General features: G+C 37.1%; 1 protein-coding gene and 1 long non-coding RNA gene across 2 annotated transcripts; one reads left to right on the top strand and one right to left on the bottom strand.

Moving 5' to 3' along the window:
• Positions 1-15,990: 15,990 nt before the first annotated feature.
• On the bottom strand, positions 15,991-18,077 carry LOC110696278. Its single transcript, XR_002506264.1, has 4 exons — positions 17,820-18,077; positions 17,336-17,414; positions 16,535-17,228; positions 15,991-16,423 (listed from the first exon to the last, which is right to left on the bottom strand). It is a non-coding gene; the product is annotated as an uncharacterized LOC110696278 (long non-coding RNA).
• An 841-nt stretch (positions 18,078-18,918) lies between these two features.
• LOC110696277 lies at positions 18,919-21,976 on the top strand. Its single transcript, XM_021873559.1, has 3 exons — positions 18,919-19,448; positions 20,119-20,193; positions 20,747-21,976. The coding sequence occupies exon 3, from the start codon at positions 20,750-20,752 to the stop codon at positions 21,737-21,739; it is 990 nt and encodes a 329-aa protein (XP_021729251.1). The 5' UTR covers positions 18,919-19,448; positions 20,119-20,193; positions 20,747-20,749; the 3' UTR covers positions 21,740-21,976.
• Positions 21,977-22,113: the final 137 nt, after the last annotated feature.

Raw genomic sequence — 22,113 nt, 5'->3', positions numbered from 1 at the left:
AATTCTATGTGAATGGATACAAATTCCAAACTTATGGCCATGGAAAACATAAGTCAACAATGAATTATGGAGTAAGCGTATCCAATGAATATGATGGTGATTATTTTGGTTTTCTAGAGGATATCATTGAGTTGGAGTTCACTGGTGCCCTACGGACTTAATTATAAGACTGTTCTTTTCAAGTGCAGTTGGATGGATTCCACTAAGGGTATGAACATTGATCAATACAAGCTTGTAGAAGTCAATCATACCAAAAAATACCCCAAGTACGATCCATTTGTGCTTTCTTACCAAGCAAACCAAGTCTACTATGCACCTTACCCAAGTCTGAAAAGAGACAAGGCTCAATGGTGGGCAGTGTTCAAGACAAAGGCGAGGTCTGTTGTTGATGCACCAGTTGACGAAGACTTTCTACAAGAAACCAGTTCTGACATTCCAACTCTTTGTGCTCCGGATGATATTCCGGACTATGAAGGTGATGAAGATGGTTTTGGAGATTTGGATACTAAAAATGAAGTGTTGCCCGATGCCCCTCCAGACGAGTCCAGTTTCTAATCTGCTGATATTGAGGACGAGGATGAGGATGACAGATTTTGGGATGACGATACCGATGATGATCTTAGTGCTGATGGGGAGGACGATTCAACTGAGATTTAGGAGATTGATTGTAACCTTGTTTTGACTTTTTAATTATGTAATCTTAATGGATTTCAATTTATTTTAAAAGACCATCCTAGTTTCAATGTGATATACTTGTGTAAATATGTTATTATTTATATTTTGCAAAGCCAAGGTTATGTGTGACAGTACAGTAGCTTATAGATCGTGATATAACATGGATATATGATTTTTACCGGTGTTCATAATGTTTTTCTTATTGTAGGTTTTCATGGCCGGTGGTGGTCGTCGGAAGCTGGGACATGCCACCCCGAGAGAATTGTTTCCGTCGACAAGCCATGCAAATACGGAAACTTCTCAGGAAGTTACCTCATCCCCTGAGCCATGTGTAGGTGGTTCTGGGACATCTACTCAGGTTCCTGAGACGCAAGATGGTAACTCTCCCATGGGTGAGGTTCCTAACCCCGTTGCGAGAAGGACTTTGCACTCGACGGGGTTATGGTAAGTTACTCATGGTTATCTTAATATGCATTCCAACTTGAACAATCTTGGTTAGATTTGTATGTAATGACTTCATTTGTTTGCTTATTGGTACAAAGGTTCGATGATAACACCGTGAGCACCTCCATTACAAATATTTTTCAAGCACATTGGCGCGAACCATGGCTTAACTATGAAATGGTTGACAAGGTTACTAAGACCCACTGGTGGAACTCGTTTACGGTATTATAAAACCCCCAAGTTTAGTTTACTCATCTAACTTTGTTGTTTTTTGGTTACTTATTACAATAAATTATTATACATTTTATTTTTCTTGTTTGCAGAAATAATACCTTTGGAATGCTGATCTTGATGCCCTCGTGAAGAAGGAGTATGAAAAGAAGGCACATAAGAGGCTAAAAGAGATAACATACAATGTTTTGGTCAGAAATAAGTCAGTTCCCAGATGGATGGGAGAGTCTATGTTTGAGCGAATTATGGAGAAAAGAAAGGATCCGGTATTTCTGGAGAGGTCAGAAAAAGCGAAGAAGAACAGGAGGGGCGGCTCCCTGTCTAATCCAATTGAGCCGTCACACTTCCAAGGTTCTATCTCTGCATCAAAGCATGCAAAGAAAATGGTAATAGTTAATGGTATATAATGATACTGATAAATTTTAGTAGTTACATACACTAAGCATTTATGGAGTTATTTGATTTGTGCAGGCTCAGAAAGCCGGTGGAGTGCTTCCAACTGCTCCTGAGGTGTTCCTAAGACACATTTCAAGGAAGTTCCAGGAAAAGGAAAAGTTGCGGCTAAAAAGAGGGAACGACAAATCTCGGTAACACATCTAACCTTGGAAACTAATGAAGTTATTTTTTAAGGAAGCAAGCAAAACATAGGCACTTATACTTGTGATTTGAAATTTGAGGAACCTATAGCCTTGTAAATGCTTGAAAATGTCTATGATTAACCAATTTGAATCTATAAACATGTTTTGTATGCTAAATTTGAGTTGTTTGATTGATAAAATCTTAAAATATAGCAAAAACAAAGAATATGGATGGCTAAGTTAGAATGCCATTTATGCCATTTTAGCCTAGTCATGAACCTATAGCCATGAAAATGTGGAAGTTTTTGCAATTTGAACCTATAAACATGTTTAATATGCTTAATATGAGTTGTTTGATTGATAAAATCTTAGAATATAGAATAAACAAAGAAAATGGGTAAGTTAGAAGGTCATTTAAGCCATTTTATCCTAGTCATGAACCTATAGCCTTGTGTATGCTTGAAAATGTGTATGCTTTAGCAATTTATGCCTATAAACATGTTTTGTATGCTAAATATGAATTGTTTGATTGCTAAAATCTTAGAATATAGCAAAAACAAAGAAAATGGGTAAGTTAAAAGGTCATTTAAGCCATTTTAGCCTAGTCATGAACCTATAGCCATGAATATGCTTGAAATGTGTAAGTTTTTGCAATTTTAACCTATAAATATGTTTTGTATGCTAAATATGAGTTGTTTGAATGACAAAGTCTTAGAATATATCAAAAACAAAGAAAATGGGTAAGTTAGAAGGCCATTTAAGCCATTTTAGCCAAGCTGTAAACCTATAGCCTTGTACATAATTGAAAATGTGTATGTTTTCGCAATTTGAACCTATAAACATGTTTAATATGCATAATTTGTTTTGTTTGATTTCAAGAAGCCTACCTGTAGGGAATAATTTCAATCCTTTAAAATCCCACTAGCTTGAACCCCACCGTGATCATACACTAAAGTACGGTGGCGTCCAAAAGAGAAGAAGATAAAACAAAAGAGTCGCCAACAAGTTTTTTTAGGAACTTGTAAACCGTTCACGAGGTGAAGGTTACACCCCTTAACGATCCAAGAGATCGTCAACTCCATAAGGTCATGAACCAAATAAGGGTTCGGGGATGATGGTACAAATCCAACCTAAAAGAGATTGAATCTGCCCTAATAATAGGCCTCTACTTTATTCTGATCGTATTCATGTGCGCTTTTTAATTAACATGCAATCAATAGGATTAACCCTAAACTTGTTTAATCTATGTTGGTTGAATTTAATTCAAAAATAAACCTATTATTGGCGATCACTTGAAATTATAATCAAATTAACCCTAACAAGATTATTAATTATTTTATTAAGCGTGATTACAAGTACAAAATTCCCTTTAAACATGCAATAAAAGCGTGATCAAGCAATAAAAATAAAATATAAAGCAACATAATAATAAATAATCAATCATTAGAATAAACATGAATAATAATTATCATCATCAAAATAATAATAATAATAATATTCATAATCATAATCATCATAAATTACAACAATTATAATCATAATCATATTCATGTTAATATTAAAGCATAATAATAGCAAGATCCTAGGCATGATAATAACAAGATTAATAACAAACCCTAGCATGTCAATAAGCAATAGAAATCAAATATTTAGCCCTAACATGATACTAACAATCATAAATATTAGGAAGAACATAGGAATCATCGTAACAATCATATTTAATATTAAATTTACCCTAGACATGATACTAGGAATATCATAATAACAATGTAAACATGATCATAACATCAATTAATCAATTAAAGTACTTACTTTGATGCCTCGTACCTCTTTCTAATAACAAAATACACACGTTAGTAACTTCAAGGAAAATAATAAACAAACAATTAAATTAAATAATTGAAAGAGAGATTTGGGACCAAACCCTCAGAAATTAAAACCTTTCACGTCTAGGGCGAAGGCAACTTCGAATATGGCTAGGTTAATCTAGATCTTGTGAATGCGGAATTTTGTATGAAAAAACAAAGTTAGAAAGAATGTTGAATGAAGAATGCTAATTAAAACTGATTGTAGAACTTGTGAATGATGAGAATTGGTGAAAGATTAGAGAGAATAGGTGATGAATGAAATTAATTGGTGAATCAAAATGGAGTTTTTAATACGATATTTATAGAGAAAATCAGCCAAAAAGATAAATTAGACAAAACAGAGTCTGACACACGCAAAACGAGGTTGGCGCCAACCCTGGCTAGCTGGCGCCAGGCACCAACACTAGCGCCAGGCGCCAATGGCTAACGCCAAGCGCCAGGCCTGGTTCCAGGCGCCAAAGCCTAGGGTTAGGCGCCAAGCTTAATTTCAACGTGTTTTCAAAAATCAGATAAGTTTACCATTTTGGAGGATAAAATCATATAATTTCTTCAAAAATGGTATTTGATTTTAAATAAATCTCTGAAAAGTCAACAAAAGTCAATTTATCAATGCTAATTGAATTAGGAATGAAAAGAACCTTCTAGAAGAATCTAGAAGACTAAAACCATTCCTAATTGCATTAGGAATGATAAATCATATTAGGCCCTCCCCTAGATCATTGGGACGTACATAAAGCTCAAACCGAACCCAGTTTAGTAAATTGGCCATAACTTCCTCAATATTCATCGGAATTGGGCTTATAATATATCGTTGGAAAGGTCTTTGCAAGCCGCATACAATTACACTACTATTGGACCCATATCAAGGACCAACCAAATTGGATTGTCTGTTTTCTTAAAATAAGTTTTCAAAAACAGAGAGAAGAGAAAAGAAATAAAAACTTTCCGCAACACTAGACTTTCCACACTTTTGTTTCATTCGATTATGATTCTACGTGAAAGGTACTCATCACTGGGTTTGGTTTTGGGGAGACACAAATGGGTGTCTACAGAAGCCCCCACTTTGACTGAGTTTGGAGAAACGCAAGTTTCGAAAACAAAAGTCAAAGTAGCGATAGGGACAGAATAATTCAGAACGTTCTGCGATCCTAAATCACTCTTGTAATGCCGATACCTGCAAAACTAGCGTTAGTTAAACAGATAAAAGAGTTAAGAAACGCGTATCTTGCACCGTCGAGCATACGTCTCTGAAATTAACCGATTTGCTTTGATGACTTCTACAAGCTAGAGAATGCCATCTTGCTTGAAAACCGCTACGCTTGTAACTGCTTCCAATTGGAAGATTGCTTCGCCCGAAACGATCCTCCTCCGCATTGATAATATTCCACATCCTAGGGAATACTATCAAAGATTGCTTCTCTTGAAACAATCCTCATCCGTATTGATAATATTCCACATCCTAGGGAACACCATCGAAGATAACTTCGCTCGAAATTACCTCCAGTTGTTTGTGACAACTTTCTGCAAGCTAGGGAATGCCACCTTGCTGCTTTGACATTCTGAACAAAGAGCTTCTTTTTCCCGCTGTGATAGTCTTCGAAAAGATCACTGCTTTTTAATATTTGCTATGCCAGTACGTCGACGCTTTGCTGCTTGTGAACCAGTATGTCGGTGCTTTTGCTGTGATGACAATCCTCTTTTCTTTGGGAATAGTTGCCAACACAACTCTTGTATGATGTATGACAATTCGATTTAGGGAAAGTTATCAATGCCACGTAACAATCCATCCTTGGAAATGTTGCCACGATGAAGCGACAATCCGTATCTCGGAAAATTTGCCAAAAACCCAATCTTTGGAAAAGTTGCCAATGCTTCGTAACAATCTTTCATAAGAACTTTGCTACGATCGACAATCCACATCTTGGAATATAACTCTTGAAAGCAATCCACCTTGGAAATTTGCCAACGCTATGTGACAATCCTCTTAGGAAAATATTTCCACAATTGACAATCCGCGTCTTGGAACATTTGCAAAAAAGAGTCGACCGACAATCCACTTCGGGAAAATTTGCCACTTGCCGAAATGAATGACAATCCATGTTGAGGAACTTTTGCCGATATTTATGATGAATAGAAACCTACAACAATCATTTGGGAAATTTTTCCATAGGGAACTGGGTGTATGACAATCCAATCTCGGAAAACTTGCCAGCGATCTATGAATGTATGACAATCCGAACTTCGAAAAACTTGCTAAACAAAGAAGGAGCACGACAATCCACGCTTGGAAACTTTGTCAGAGATGACAATCCAATCTTGGAAAAATTGTCGTTGAAGAAGATGTAGGAAAATCCATTTTTTGAAATATTGTCAGTTGGGGATGACAATCCAATTTTTGGAAAACTTTTTCGTTTAATAAAAATGCGCGACAATCCATATCTGGAAACATTGTCGTTTAAGTGCTTGCTTTTAAACCGATGCTTTGGTGCTTGTAATGAGCCAATACTTAGGCGCTTAAGCTAAGTGAGATGATCTTTCGTCAGGTCGATCACTTAGACTGTAATCAAATCGACTACTCAATCATGTCAAATTTCTTATAGGGGCTAACTGGCGTACCAAGGAACCCAAAATTGTTGTCCTGAGAGGCTTAGAGCTTTGTCGCTGCTGAAATATCTCTGGCGCCAAGAATTGACTCTGTCGCCGAACGCTGTGATAGGGTCTTCCCTATTCTGCTGCACCTGTATTTATTTTGACTGTAGAACTTTGCCAATCTTTTTAATTATCTTAGGGTTTACCTAAGGTTTAGCATTACTTGACTCATTGACTTGACACAACTCAAGGTATAAACTTGACTCGCTGATTGACTGACTCGAGGTTGACTCGACTCAAAGTGAAATGACACGTGTGACTCGTGACTCGTGTGTGCATAGTGTTGATTCAATGTGACTTAAAAATGAAAAAAGCAAAAATTTTCCATGATTTTTGTGGAGGGTACCGACTTTCTCCCGAAAAAGAAAGACGCGAAAAGAATCGAAAGTTTGAAGATGCATGTTGAATGAGCTTAGTCAAATGTCATTTGATACTGTCTCTCAAGATGCAAGGATTAATCCATCCTAGGCTATCTTAATGGTTGACTCAATAATGAAAGTATTTTGGTAACTTAGGCACGGAGGCTAAGTACTTCATACTTTGTGATACAATAACAATTATGAGTGATGAGTGATGTTGATATGACAAGGCATGCTTCAACGTTATGTTAAGATTTCATGACAAAGGGTTCCTAAGGGAAGTATATTTGGTCATGTATTTTTGCAGTGTGTGAAAGTGACACTAAAGCTAAGCCTCAAGAGCTAAGTGTGTGGAAAGATATTATTTGTTGAAAGAGTCAAATGGTGGTGACTCTTAGGCTAGGTAAGCTAATGATGTAGGGATCAAGTCCCAAAGTCTAGCTCTAAATGAATAGGGATGAGCATAGGGAATCCCTTGATATGATCATGGTGTGAGTGTGTGAATGTGAATATGAATGCATGTTTATTACGGTCGCACCTCGATGTGAGGTTGCCTACGTATCCGTTAGGAATCAGGCCGAATGTAGCTCTAGCCGATCCTCGCACAAGTGTGTATACCTCAAAAAGGTCTTTTTAAGGGTTGTAACGTGGTTAGGCTAAAGGTTTAAAGAAGAAGGGGATAAAGGCTCAAGACCCTAGATAAGCCCCCAAGGTGTGCAACCTCGCTTTTGAATCTTTATATTTTTATGCTTGAGTTTCTACTCTTTTTTAGCTCTTTTTGCTTTAGCAGTTATTTTATTTTAATAAGTGTGGGCAATCCCGATCATGCAGTCTATCACTCACTTGGCATTCATGTTTCTCAGGCACGGTACTGAGCATTCGATAAGAGACGCAATCTGAGACGTGTTCGTATCAAAGATATTTTCATATCAAAGACATTGGAACACTTGCCCTTTTGTACACTTTTATTTATTTTTTGCTATTTTTGTTATCTTTTGAATTACTCAAGCTTTTGAAATTGCATAAATTACACACCATCCCATCTCAAGGTTAGGTAGATATGGGTTGAAGAATAAATGTCTATCGTTAGACGAGGCTCAAAGTGGTTTATGAAGAAAGGATGTATATTTGAAGGGTGAAATGAGATATGATGTGGCTACAAGGGGTGCCTCAAATCATTGGTATACCTTGTGCTTGATTCGACATGGTTTTTTTTTTTTTTTTTTTTTTTAAAAAAAAAAAAAAGCAATGTGATGATCATATGTAAGAGAATAAAATGCTCATTTTATTTAAAAGAAAAATAAAGAATCTACAAAATTAATCTAAGGGAAAAGAAAGGTGCTGATGTTAGACTTATTGGAGAAAGGAAAAAATAAAAAAAGAAATAGAGAAAGAGAGATCATGAAATCTTGTCATTGAAGCTCGCCTCTTCTATTGCGTTGTTTGCGTCATCATCACCCAGTCTTCTCGCTAGCTAGAGGCAATGGGATCTTGTTTGCCTCTATGAGATCTTGAATGAGGTTTTGAAACCTGTAGCATTCATCAGTAGTATGACCGCGCCCTCGATGGTACTTGCAATAGGAGTTTGGATTCCATCTCGAAGATCGATTTTCTGGTGTTGGATCCTCGGTAGGGCCATTAGGTTTGATTAATCCTCAATCATAGAGACGATTGAAAGCAACATCGTAGGTCATTCCAATGGGTGTGAACTCTCGCCTGGGTTTCCTTTTAGATCCTTGATTGTCCACGGCTAAGACATCATTATGGTCAAAGGTACTAACAGTATTACTAGAGTGGGCGTTTTCGGAAGAAGAAGGATTGTCGCTCTTCTTTCCTTTCCAGCCACCGTGGTTACTATTGTTAGTAGTTTTTTGCTTTGCGAGGTCGTCTTCGATCTCGATACCTATGTTATAGACGACTTTGAAGGTATTCAAGTTGTGTTGATATTTTAAGTGCTTTGAATACTTTTCTTGGAGATTCTTGACAAACATCCTCACAGGCTCCTTTTCGGTGGGGACCTCAATCATCTTGGCGGAAGTTTCCCTCCATTTATTAAACAAAGAAGTAAAGCCTTCATTCTCTTTCTGTCTTAGCATCTCAAGTTGTCTATGATCGGTTTCAACTTGAATGTTGCACTTGTATCTATCAACGAAAGTTTTTACTATTGATTCCCAGGTAGAGGTTTTCTCCTTGTCAAGGGAGAAGTACCATTGTTGGCAAACGGTTTCAAGAGATAGTGGGAACAGAGAGGGAAAAACCTTTTTATCGATACCCTTGATACTCATTATTGTTTCAAATGCTCTTAAATGAAAGTAAGGATTATTCGTTGCCTTGAATTTTGGGATGTCGTTGGCATTGAACTTCTGCGGAAGAAGATCTTTGTCCACCGAGACCCCTTGTGATGTAAGCTCTTGAAACTTGTAATCGCTAGACAACTTCCTTAGGCTCTCTTGCATGAGGTCCATCTGTTGTTGCTTCACGGGGTCGTCGATCTTGAGTGCGAGAAGCTTCAGTGTCTCAGTCACGGTAGCCAGTTGGTTCTTAAGATCATTGACTTCTTCTTGAGTTGCCATTATCTTCTTAGCCTTCCTCTTTTGACGAATCGGTTTATAAAAAATTGAGACTTGAATAAAGAGGTTGTCCTTGATTAATCGCCCTTCTCTCCTTGACCAAGTACTGTGGAAAAGGAATTTGGGGATATTTATTGTTAATTGTTTGACTCAAACTTTATTCAACATGCAATGGATGGAGGAAGTGAAGAAAGATTGGAATAGAATGTGAAGAAGATTTAGATGGAGGGATATGAAGAATTTAGGAATAGGGTGTACCCCCAACTCAAATGACGGAAAGACCGACTTATGCATGAACCTAAGACATGGTCATGGTGACATATACTCAAAGTGTGTACTAAGACTAGTGAGTGTATGTGACATGTTGAGACTCGTGTCATGACCATGTGGCTAGACTATGTGACTAAGACTCGATTAATGACTCAACAAGGTGTTATTGACAGCAAAAATTAACCGAATTAATTAGCAAACGGGTTAATTAGACACTAGGTGATGACTCGACCAATAATCCGAACTGTCGGCCAAGCGACAGGGCTGGCGTCACACCATCGAGCTTGGCGCTAGACAACATAGCTGTCGTCAGGCGCTACACTTCATAGTGTTGCGCTATAGCTCAGACCTTGGCGCCAGTAGTGGAGCTTCGGTCTGGGACTAATTTCGGTGTTATTAGTCAACTGGGGTATGCCAAAAGTCGTACTAGGTCAATTCCGATTAAAATATTAGACTTTATTGATTCAAATTAATTAATTAATTAATTAATTAGGCAAAGTTCTTTAAGTCATTCATTTATTTAATCTCAACACAAGTCAACAAACGGTTAAGAGAAATATAGAATATATATACACAACAAATAATGCACAATTAGTCAAGTAGGCACAATATGATGCAATGAGTTCACAACCTAACCATGGCTCTAGTTCTCTAAAGTTCGGGATATGGTTTAGTCAAAGAGGGTCCATGGTTAATTGTCTGGATGCACCACGCGGAAGCCTAACCGTGAAGGGTTGGCGCGAGTGGATGGGACACCGCGAGTTTTAAAAAAAAACTCGCTTTCATGGTTTGGTGAATTCAACATCTCGGATGTACCCTTTGTTGCACGGAGCGTTCAATCGGGTAGATGAAGCATGAATTCCCAGAGGGTTATGTCCATATGTATAACACATATGGGTTTCAGAAAAGTGAGAAAAAATTCAATCAGGAAGTAGGATCGAGCAAACAATACGAAAAACCGGTCGAAATTAGAACGCATAATACTGGCTCGGTATTGGGGGAAATTGGCGCCAGCAATCAGAGACTGGCGCCAGTTTTTAACTGTAGCGCCTGGCGCCAATACTGGCGTCTGGCGCTACAACTAAAACACTGGCGCCAAGCTCTGGCCCCTGACGCTACTTCCCACATGCCTCATTAGCTTTCTGTGCTCGATAAAATTTTCCAGTTTCACGCGGTGTTATTTCAGTCCTAGTTGTGAAAGACATTTCTCAAATTTCCTACGTGTGAAATCCTATGTTTTTAACTAATTACGGATGGTCTTTCCAATGAGATCTTTTTTATGCATATGACAATAATGTTAATCAAAATTACGCACATGAAATACTTAGAACTTTTCGAGTCTCATCCACTCATTCTAAATCATTGCCGAAACAAATTCAGGAATTAAAATAGAAATCCTCCCCAACGGAGTCGCCAAAAACTGTAGGGAATAATTTCAAGCCTTTAAAATCCCACTAGCTTGAACCCCACCATGATCATACATTAAAGTACGGTGGCGTCCAAAAGGGAAGAAGATAGAGCAAAAGAGTTGCCAACAAGTTTTTTTAGGAACTTGTAAACCGTTCACGAGGTGAAGGTTACACCCCTTAACGATCCAAGAGATCGTCAACTCCATAAGGTCATGAACTAAATAAGGGTTCGGGGATGATGGTACAAATCCAATCTAAAAGAGATTGAACCTGCCCTAATAATAGGCCTCTACTTTATTCTGATCGTATTCATGTGCGCTTTTTAATTAACATGCAATCAATAGGATTAACCTTAAACTTGTTTAATCTATGTTGGTTGAATTTAATGCACAAATAAACCTATTATTGGCGATCACTTGAAATTATAATCAAATTAACCCTAACAAGATTAGTAATTATCTTATTAAGCGTGATTACAAGTACAAAATTCCCTTTAAACATGCAATAAAAGCGTGATCAAGCAATAAAAATAAAATATAAAGCAACATAATAATAAATAATCAATCATTAGAATAAACATGAATAATAATTATCATCATCAAAATAATAATAATAATATTCATAATCATAATCATCATAAATTACAACAATTATAATCATAATCATATTCATGTTAATATTAAAGCATAATAATAGCAAGATCCTAGGCATGATACTAACAAGATTAATTACAAACCCTAGCATGTTAATAAGCAATAAAAATCAAATCTTTAGCCCTAACATGATACTAACAATCATAAATATTAGGAAGAACATAGGAAGCATCGTAACAATCATATTTAATATTAAATTTACCCTAGACATGATACTAGGAATATCATAATAACAATGTAAACATGATCATAACATCAATTAATCAATTAAAGTACTTACTTTGATGCCTCGTACCTCTTTCTAATAACAAAATACACACGTTAGTAACTTCAAGGAAAATAATAAACAAACAATTAAATTAAATAATTGAAAGAGAGATTTGGGACCAAACCCTCAGAAATTAAAACCTTTCACGTCTAGGGCGAAGGCAACTTCGAATATGGCTAGGTTAATCTAGATCTTGTGAATGCGGAATTTTGTATGAAAAAACAAAGTTAGAAAGAATGTTGAATGAAGAATGCTAATTAAAACTGATTGTAGAACTTGTGAATGATGAGAATTGGTGAATGATTAGAGAGAATAGGTGATGAATGAAATTAATTGGTGAATCAAAATGGAGTTTTTAATACGATATTTATAGAGAAAATCAGCCAAAAAGATAAATTAGACAAAACAGAGTCTGACACACGCAAAACGAGGTTGGCGCCAACCCTGGCTAGCTGGCGCCAGGCACCAACACTAGCGCCAGGCGCCAAGGCCTGGGGTTAGGCGCCAAGCCTAATTTCAACGCGTTTTCAAAAATCAGATAAGTTTACCGTACTAGAGGATAAAATCATATAATTTCTTCAAAAATGCTATTTGATTTTAATTGAATTAGGAATGAAAAGAATATTCTAGAAGAATCTAGAAGACTAAAACCATTCCTAATTTCATTAGGAATAATAAATCATATTAGGCCCTCCCCTAGATCATTGGGCCATACATAAAGCTCAAACCGGGCCCAGTTTAGTAAATTGGCCATAACTTCCTCAATATTCATCGGAATTGGGCTTATAATATATTGTTGGAAAGGTCTTTGCAAGCCCCATCCAACTACACTACTATTGGACCCATATCAAGGACCAACCAAATTGGATTGACTGTTTTCTTAAAATAAGTTTTCAAAAACAGAGAGAAGAGAAAAGAAATAAAAACTTTCCGCAACACTAGACTTTCCACACTTTCGTTTCATTCGATTATGATTTGACGTGAAAGGTACTCATCACTGGGTTTTGTTTTGGGGAGACACAAATGGGTGTCTAAACTACCAAAATAAGCTTGACGAGTCTTCCACTCAAGAAGGGTCACAACCGAACTCTAACCAGCTATACTGGGAGGTCGTTAATGGTAGGAAAAAGGGTGTAGTGAAGGGCCTAGGTGCAAGTGCTAGTTTGTTTTACAGCCCCTCTTCCGAGAAAGGCTCGCAATCGTACAATCCTTCTATAGCTTCACAGTTGGAGGAACGTGTGCAAGCCGAGGTTGCCGAGCGAATAGAGGAGGCAAAAGTGCAAATGCAGGCACAGATGGAGGCACAGTTTGCAACGCAATTGCAGGAGGCATTGAAGAAGGAGCGGGAGGAGGCAACAATTGAGAGTAAGCGAATGATGGAGACAATGTTGCAGAACTTGTTCTCTAACTGTTCAGGTAGTCCTCCATTTCAGTTTCGTAGGGAAGATGACCCGGACATGAGTGGTGGTGGGCTTGGTCACCAGACTCCGGTGTCGTAGTTTTTTTTTCATAAAGCTCTTACATTAGTATTGTTGATATAGGCCTTAGTATTTTTTTTGAGGGAATATAGGCCTTAGGTTTTTTTTTGGGAATATAGGCCTTAGGTTTTTTTTTTTTTTTTTGGAGGGGGGGGATATAGGCCATTTCGTTATTTTTTTGGGGAATATAGGCCTGAAATTGGTATTATTTTGTCACATGTTGGCCTTATCTATTTTTTGAAGGAACATAGGCCATTACTTATTCATATAGACCTAACTTAGTTTTAAAGTTAAGCTTATAAAACTATTACTAACTAATTATTATTACTATTAACTTGAACATTGTCATTGTATGTATTGTTCGAAGTTGGACTTTTTAATTATTAATATTATTATCTATATGAATTATGCATTTTATTTTTATTTTATATTAATTTTGAAATTAATTCACATGATAACAGGTTATAGGTTCATGTTAGGATGGCATCGATAATGCAAATTGTAATTATTTGAAAATTGCATTATAATAATAAAAATGCTATGAGGAATTGCGAGCGTTTACCTACCCTATCGCAGATCTCATGTTTTTGCGACCGTTAGGCCCTGTCGCAGATCACAGGAATTTGCGACCGTCTTAGGCGGTCGTAATTTACTGAACATTGCGACCGTCAGGGCCTGTCGCAGATCACAAGAATTTGCGACCGTCTCAGGCGGTCGTAATTTACTGAAAATTGCTACCGTCAAGGCCTGTCGCAGATCCTAGAGTTTTGCGACCGTCATAAGCGGTTGTAATTTTCAACAATTGCGACCGCGTTGCCTGTCGCAAATAACAAATTACGTCAGTTAAAAAAAACGGTCGTTGAAAATACGAAAAACGGTCGCAATTCGATCTGCGACCGCCAAGTGGCCGCAAATTTTTTTTTTCGACCAGTTAAATAACGACCGTGCCTTTGCGACCGGGTGACGGTCGCAGTTTTAAATAGCGACCGTTTTCCTCATAATTTGCGACCGGTACTGGCGGTCGCAATTCACTTGTTTTTTTGTAGTGGTTAAAATTAAATCATATAAAAACAATCAAGTAGTCCATCTTTAAGTATTAATATATTTTCCATAGCACAATCTTTTTTCACTAATGTGAAAATATTGATTATGCCAATACATTATTATTAACTAACACAGCACAACCCAGTCAATAAAGGGAAACAATAGTTTGCAATCATTTTAAAAATAAGAGTCATCAAAATTACTGACAGGCTAAAGTCGTATCACCTAATCAAAACTAATTCCTAAAACCACTAACTAAAATAGATAGGGAAGTAGGGTCGAATCCACAGGGAAACTAGTCTTTCGTTTCCTAATTAATTCAAGCAATCTAAATTATAAAGTAACCAATATATAAATTTGGATATAAAACTAAACTACGTAGATTAAGAGTAAAGAGAAAACAATGAATAAAAGATCTAGGGTATAGGTTCACCAATAAATAATATTCCAGGGTAAAGCATAATAATCAATCATCAATGCATAAATTAATCAAGTCATAAAGGGCTTTCGCTACGTATTACAATCACACAATTAATTTACCGGCATTAAATCTCATCTCTCGAATCTCGACTTAACCATTTATAAATTAACCTGCCTATAGAAACTAGACCTAAACATCAATTCTCATCTCTCGAATCTCGAATCAATATTGTCAAACTCATGCATAAAAGATCTGCGCAAATCTAGTCACAGAGCATTAAATCAATCAATAGGAAATTAATATATCATTGTTAACAACAATAAATTACCCCTTCATATTATTTATGGATCCCCACAAACCCTAGAATTAGAACTACTCACACATAATTAAATCTAAACAAATCAAAGTAATAAAACAAGACATGATCAAAGGAATAAAATAAATAACTAAGATTAAGAGAAGAGAAATTCTTACCAAAGAAATCTGGAATTAAGAATAGAGTTAAGAACAAAGTATATGAGAGAGAGAAAATAATCTAAAAGCTAAGTAGAGAGAGAAAATCGAAGAAAGAATTAAGAAAGAGTAAAAGAAGATCCTAAACTCGCTTAACGGAAAAGTATTTATATTAAGCAAGAATCCTAAACTAAAACAAACTTAAACGACGATAATTAACTCCTAAAAATAACATGCGCCCGATCGGGCGCGCCTTTTTCCATCAGGTATAAATCTCGCGCCCGGTCGGGCGCGAGTTCGGGCGCCGACCTTGCTACCCCCGCCCATCCGAGCGCGCCTTCGGGCGCCAGCTTCTTTGGTCGGACGGCACTCTTGTGCCATTATTTGGACTTCGATTGGGCTCCAATTCTTCGGGTCAATCTGGATTTCCTCTTCGGGTCTTGAATACTCGGTCCAAATGCCCGGTATCACAAATACCGAGCCCTTAATCACCGGTTCAATGGCTCTAACCGGTCACGGGAAAAAGAAACTGGTCGTGCTTCTCCAGTACTCGTAGTTGCTCCATAATATCTCGGGAAAATGCTCCAAAAGTGTGAATCCCTGCAAAAGTCAACCAAATCTACGAAAACACTAGAAAACACCAATTAGTAATAAAAATGGCTCTAAAGAGCCAAAAACACTACTAATTATGACTAAGGGACGGGGGTAAAATACTACTGGGAACATGGGCCGAAACATCCTACACAAAAATGAAATACAAATCGTTAAAGAGTGATGGTGCATTTGTAACCCTTGCAATATAAATTTACCAAAGAACTATACCCACATCATAAGTTGGACATTGAGGTGGTCCGGATGTGTCCCGTGCTACCTTAGGATGTCTTTCACCATAAGCCACATCTATAACCTACATACCCCTAGTTTTCCATAGTCACTGGAATAAGTTCGGTCAAGCTTGCATGAATACCCAATTCTCTGCATGCTCCATGCCTTCACTCGAGGATATGTATCCCACGCATTGGGATCCAAGTTTAATCGATCCAAATAGAAAATCTGAAATTATTTCCTTAAACTATTTTAATCAAAATTAAACAATAATCTTGACTATAGAAAACAATTTTATCCTTATAATACATTTGACAAAAAGACATATGAGGTACTCACAACTGCAAAAATTGAACAACCACCGCTACCACCTGCAAATCCATAGCATAAAACCGCCGAGCAAAATTTGAGACAATCTCTAGAAATTTAATTTGTTCAATACCAATTCACACCAATCATAGTTTTGGCTATCCATACAACAACTCAATGCCGGTAGCAAATCAGTTGACATTCTTGGGGATTGTGTTGGATACATAATCATATGTAGAGAAATGATTAGGAACAAGGTTTTAAATTCTTCTTCTTCATCTGGATCAAAATGTCCCTCCAATCTATCCATCATGATCCCAGTAACAGGAATGCCAACTGAAGTACATGTCCCAGACCCATGTTTATTAGCTTTTGTCTTCCACGCCCTTCCATACTTTAACAATATTTTTTGGACCTTCATCTTAACTACACCTGACATTTCCTTGGATGTAGGGACTGGTTTCTCCCCATTAGGAATTCCTAAAATCCAATGCACTTGGTTCTTTGAAAAGTAAATCGAACGACCATTTGTGCCTATTAAACACCTATTAATAGGATCAATACGAGTCATAATCCAGTATGCTAACTGTCGTGGTAAGTGCATACGGGAAGCAAAATGTAGGAGCCCCCCAAACCCCATATCACAAACCCATCTTTTTCTCCTTTCATCGAATTTCTGGCATATTCTACCAAATGACTCAACACGACAAGTCATATTGGAGGGCTGCAGTTCATGTTTGAAACAACGTCAGGTTTCCTTTACCATAAAGTAACTTTAAATCAATCTGTAACATTATCTTAAGTTGTAAAAAATATGAGAATGGAACTCACTCTACGCAATGCAGCAGAGTAATGATTTAATCACTTGCCCTTTTGCTTTCACAAAACCTCCCAAACTTAAACTGTCATCCTACAATACATCAAATGCTTAAGCTAATTGAATCAAGATATACAAATGCTAATTAAAACACTAAAATCATATCAATTATTATTACCGTGAATAGTCCGGGATGTAACTCTATGGATTTTTGAACTATTCCAGTTCCAATTGGGTGTTGCATTTTCAACAACATTATCAAAATCTCCAATTTCATTAAAAGAATTCACGAATCTCAATTAAATCTTGAACGCAAAATTCAAACTTGCACGGAATCTGTTTTTATTTAATGAATACGTATTCTGAGTTTGTATTAGCACTTGTTAATTTAAAAAATAATAAGTTTCAATTACCAGTAAACAACGATTTCAATTGAATTAACAAAGAAATTTACAACCAGTACATATCCATTACACAATCAGCATAAACAAGACTTACAGATTCGCTCGAGTTGTTTGCCTTTCCCGCAGCATCGTCAAATACTGGTGGCCGGCACCTTTTTCCAAGGGCGTCTTGTCCCATACCAATATGAACATTAGAGGAAGATATAGAAATGAAGAAACAAAAATAATTAGAGAATGGATCTGATTCAAATACTAACCAAATTGTATGGAGGCGTTGAAGAAAAAACAGGAATGAGTGTGTTTGAAAACCCTCACTAGAGTAGTTAAACTACAGCATCCTTGAGTTAAAAAAACGTTTAGACGGCCAATATGACATGGCAGGTATAGTCATGAACTTGCGTGTGCCAAATTCCAAATAAGGAGCATGAATTGACAGATGAGTCCTTACTAATGCAATGTGAAATGCCGAGAATGGGGCTAGATTAACGTTTTTTGTCAATCTAAAAGATGAACATGGAATTCCCGAAAAGAAAATGAGAATTAAAGAAGATTTACACTAAGGTATAATTTTCATGCTATCACTAACAAAATGACTAACATTAACAATCTAGTCTGCGCTCTGCGGTTCAATTTGCCTCTCATAATACTTGTTGAGAAGAGATCAAATGTTAATGATAATACATGGGATTGACCAAATGCCTTTAGCTTAGGTGGTTGCTAAGAGATTATCACCATCAATATGAATGTTTCTAAATCCATGCTCGAGAGCATAATGAATATCGTTGTGGAGAGTTTTAACTTTTGCTATGAAGAACTTGGTAGTTCCGAGTTTTTTTGAATGTGTATACTCTTTGCAAAAACTCCAAAAATGTTGGTTCCCATATACGTTCGTTTATCACAAAAACTCCAAAAATGTTGGTTCCCATATGTGTTCATTTATCACAAAAATGAAGTGAGATCGAACAATTAGTTAAATCTAATTTAATAAATGGACTGAATAATGAACATAGATATACTTGTTCATATAATAAGTTCATTAATAACTTGTTTATGTGTGTTCATGAACAAGCTCACTTATTAAAAAAGCTCAAAGCTCCATTTATTCACAATTACGGAGTACATAAACTACTTTGAGTATTATGCTTAAACTTGACATTTTCAAATAATCAAATGTCAAAAACTTGACATTTGCTGCTATGGTGTTAGTTGATAACGTTAAACTTGCATAGTTTAAATCAGTGGTAGGGGCAAAATGATCGTCTATATAGATGGGACTTCCGGCTATAGAGAAAAGTTGCATTCTATGAAGGTTTCTTACATATACTAATTGCTATATTGTTCTATGGAGATTTAAATTGTGCTATAATTTCTGTAATTCTATAGACCTTAAAAACATGCAAAAGTATTCACTGTTCTTATGAATAGTTCCATGTGGTGCTATTACAATGACACCCTTACATTTAATGATTTGCCCTTCCTTAGCTATGTGCATTTGCTTGCCATTTATAGCGGATGAGACAGCTGGTCTTCATATCCTTCTTTGGTTGCCAGCTATGGTGTCCTTGTTTCTTGTAGGAATTGCTTTCCGAGGTTTGTTTGGTTGTCCGCTGTGGTGTTAGCTTTGGATCTTCTCTTTTGCTGGTTTGGGTTTTCGCGTTGTTGTTCTGAATGATGAGGTTTGGAAGGGAAATGTTTGGTTTGGCGTGCTGTTCAAGAGTGTCTGGTATGGTTTTTTTCTTTTTCTTTTCTGGAAATTGTTGGATCTCAGCTTTGTTTCGGTTGCATGTTAGCTTAGGACTAGAATCTGTGTTTGCCTTTTCTAGGAATGGACTGCCTTACTTCAGTGTCCTGTTATAGGAATTAATTAAAAAAAGACTTGGGTATGACTTTGTTGTACTTGGTTTCTGGGGTTTATCAATGGTGGTGGACTATTTCGTCATAGTCTATATATAGTTTAGTTGGATTACCTTTTTTTGGGTGTGGGTGACCTTAGTTTCCTGTGCTTTTCGGAGGTTGTTCTTTGTTGGCTTGACATTATATTACCTGCTGTGCATTTTATATATGTGTATACGGATTGTATTTCGAATTTACTGACAAATTGAGCTCTATAGAATCTCAAAATGTGTAGATGGATTTGTATTTCGGATTTGCTGCCAAATTGAACCTTAAATTCAAAATAGCTAATTACATAGAGTTGTAATGCGTTTTCCAGTGTCATTGGTGCTTTCATCCTTATGACACTGGATTGGCATGTGGTATTGATTTAATTCCTGCTGTGTTATTTGGAATGGTAACAAATGAAGTTTGGATTTGGGTTTTTCAAACAGGTGGCATATCAACTGGTTATTGGTTGACTTCAAATGTTCTTATTTTTGCTTTTTGTGGGGTTACAGGATTGTTGATAGAATTGTTTGTGCTTCTGTTGCTGGACCTTGGTTTGTTCTGGTGTGTCTGGAAGACTTTTCAAGGTAATTCCTGTTCCTTAGAAGTTGTTCTGTGGTTTTGGAGGTTCTTTTTTATGCTATGTTGTTTTGTTCTGATTTTCGTGGTCTTGGTGAGCCTCAATCATTACATTGTTTTGTGCATCTTCTTTACCTGTGATACTGCTTTTGTACAGCGTGTGTGGTATTTGGAGTGTAATTTTATATGGTTTCAGCTCATTATAGTATTCATAGAATTGGTAAAAGAAATGCTCTGGGCGATTGATTGATTGTTTTTTCCCCGTTCATTGTGAAGGGATATTGAGGTAGTTTGTAGGTAAGTCACTTTATTGATGTAGAACTTGAAAATCTAGGCTGTGTTTGGGTCTTCAGAGAAAAGTGGCTGCTTCATTATTGTAGCCTACTATTCGCACGGTTGTGTTTTTATTTAGGAATTCTTTTAGGTTAGTATAAACACGGAACGAATTCTATGTTCCTTTTGGTTCGTCTCTTGGGGAGGGTCCAGTTGTCTTAGTTGGAAGAGGAATGAGTGTTTTGCTCTTCATGGTTTTTGTCCTGAACATTGATTTTGCCATTACAGGTTATGGCTAGACGATCGAACAGAGTCTGTGTTCCTTTTCAACCTATTTTGGAAAAGGTTGTTGCTTGGTTGCAATTTTCTTCTCCGGTATATGGATTTATAGATGCTGCAAAGAATAATGTCTTTGTGCGGGTGTATGGGCCAAACTCCCGTACAAAGTTTATCTTTTATGGTGGAGATGCTGCTACGGTTGAAGAATCTCGTGAGAGAGCAGCTCACAAGGCTGTGAAAAGATTAGTCTGCCGGTTTAATGTTCGAGTGTCTGACTTCACGTATGAGCGTATGAAGATGTATCGCTTGTGTGTGAAATTGTATAAGAATTTATGTGCTGAATTAGTACACAACAGAGAAGACTTGAGTCGCATTCGTGCAGAATGCAGCACACGGGAGGATGTACCGTTTCATGATGTTCATGTTGGACTTGATTTTGTGCAGTTTCTGGGAGTATTAGTTAGGAAGACTGGTGTAACTGCCAGTGGTATTGAGACCACCAAGCTAGAAGGACATGGTTACATGTCCTGGTTAATGGTCACTTGTTCACATAACAGTATTGGAATGGAGTGCATCTTCAGTGATCCTTGTCCTGAAAGGGATCTTGCTGAACAGCGAGTTGCTAAGAAGGCATGTTTTTTTATATCTTCTGTGCCCAATTTAGATATTGTTGATGTCAATTATGGTGCTGCTGCCAAGCTGAGCGCAGAATGTTCCTTGATTAGGGAAAGGTATCTGGTTTTGAAAAGCCATGTTCAGTGTTTGCAAGGGAGTTCTACCCAACCTGAGGCTGTTACCTGTTTGGTTAGTGATGGATGTGAGACACCGACTGATGAAGCAAACCAGATTCCGGTCCTTGCTATTCCGCCAAGTCTTCCAGCTAAGCGCACCATTGATAGAAAAGAGTTGCCTACGAGTGCTGTGGGGGTCCATGTTTCTGATCAGCTTGTTTCTGGCTTGATTGAATTTGCTAATGGTCACAAATGTGCTAGGGTTGAATAGGCAAGTGTAGCAAACTTAGCTGCCTTTAGGGTCTAGAGGCTTTATGGTATGTAAGTAGATGTTAGGGCTGTCTCAGTGATGTAGTTGCTTTGTAGCTTGATTTGTCCTACTATTGATGTCTGTTTTAGGATGCAAGACATAGCCAGTATTATGTACCTTTTGGTTTTTGCTGATGTACTGAATCGAACTACTTTGGTGTACTGCCTGATATGGCTTTTTCATAATAAAAGTTGGTGTTTGTAGTATGCCTTGTGTCTTTGCACGTTGCGTTGTTTACTTCTTTTCTTGTAATCGTTCAGGGAGATGCCTTTCTTTATCATTTTTTCCCTGTCTGGTTTCTGATATGAAAACTATTACAGGCCTTGTCTACGGAA

This window comes from Chenopodium quinoa, unplaced genomic scaffold (genome assembly GCF_001683475.1).
Source record: "Chenopodium quinoa cultivar QQ74 unplaced genomic scaffold, ASM168347v1, whole genome shotgun sequence".
In the NCBI taxonomy this organism is placed as follows: Eukaryota; Viridiplantae; Streptophyta; class Magnoliopsida; order Caryophyllales; family Amaranthaceae; genus Chenopodium; species Chenopodium quinoa.
Note: the sequence above shows the minus strand (reverse complement) of the source record. Positions and strands in the feature narration are given on the sequence as shown.

Excerpts from the sequence above, each read along its gene's own strand:
- LOC110696277 (XM_021873559.1), top strand. The coding sequence starts at position 20,750 with ATGGCTAGACGATCGAACAGAGTCTGTGTTCCTTTTCAACCTATTTTG.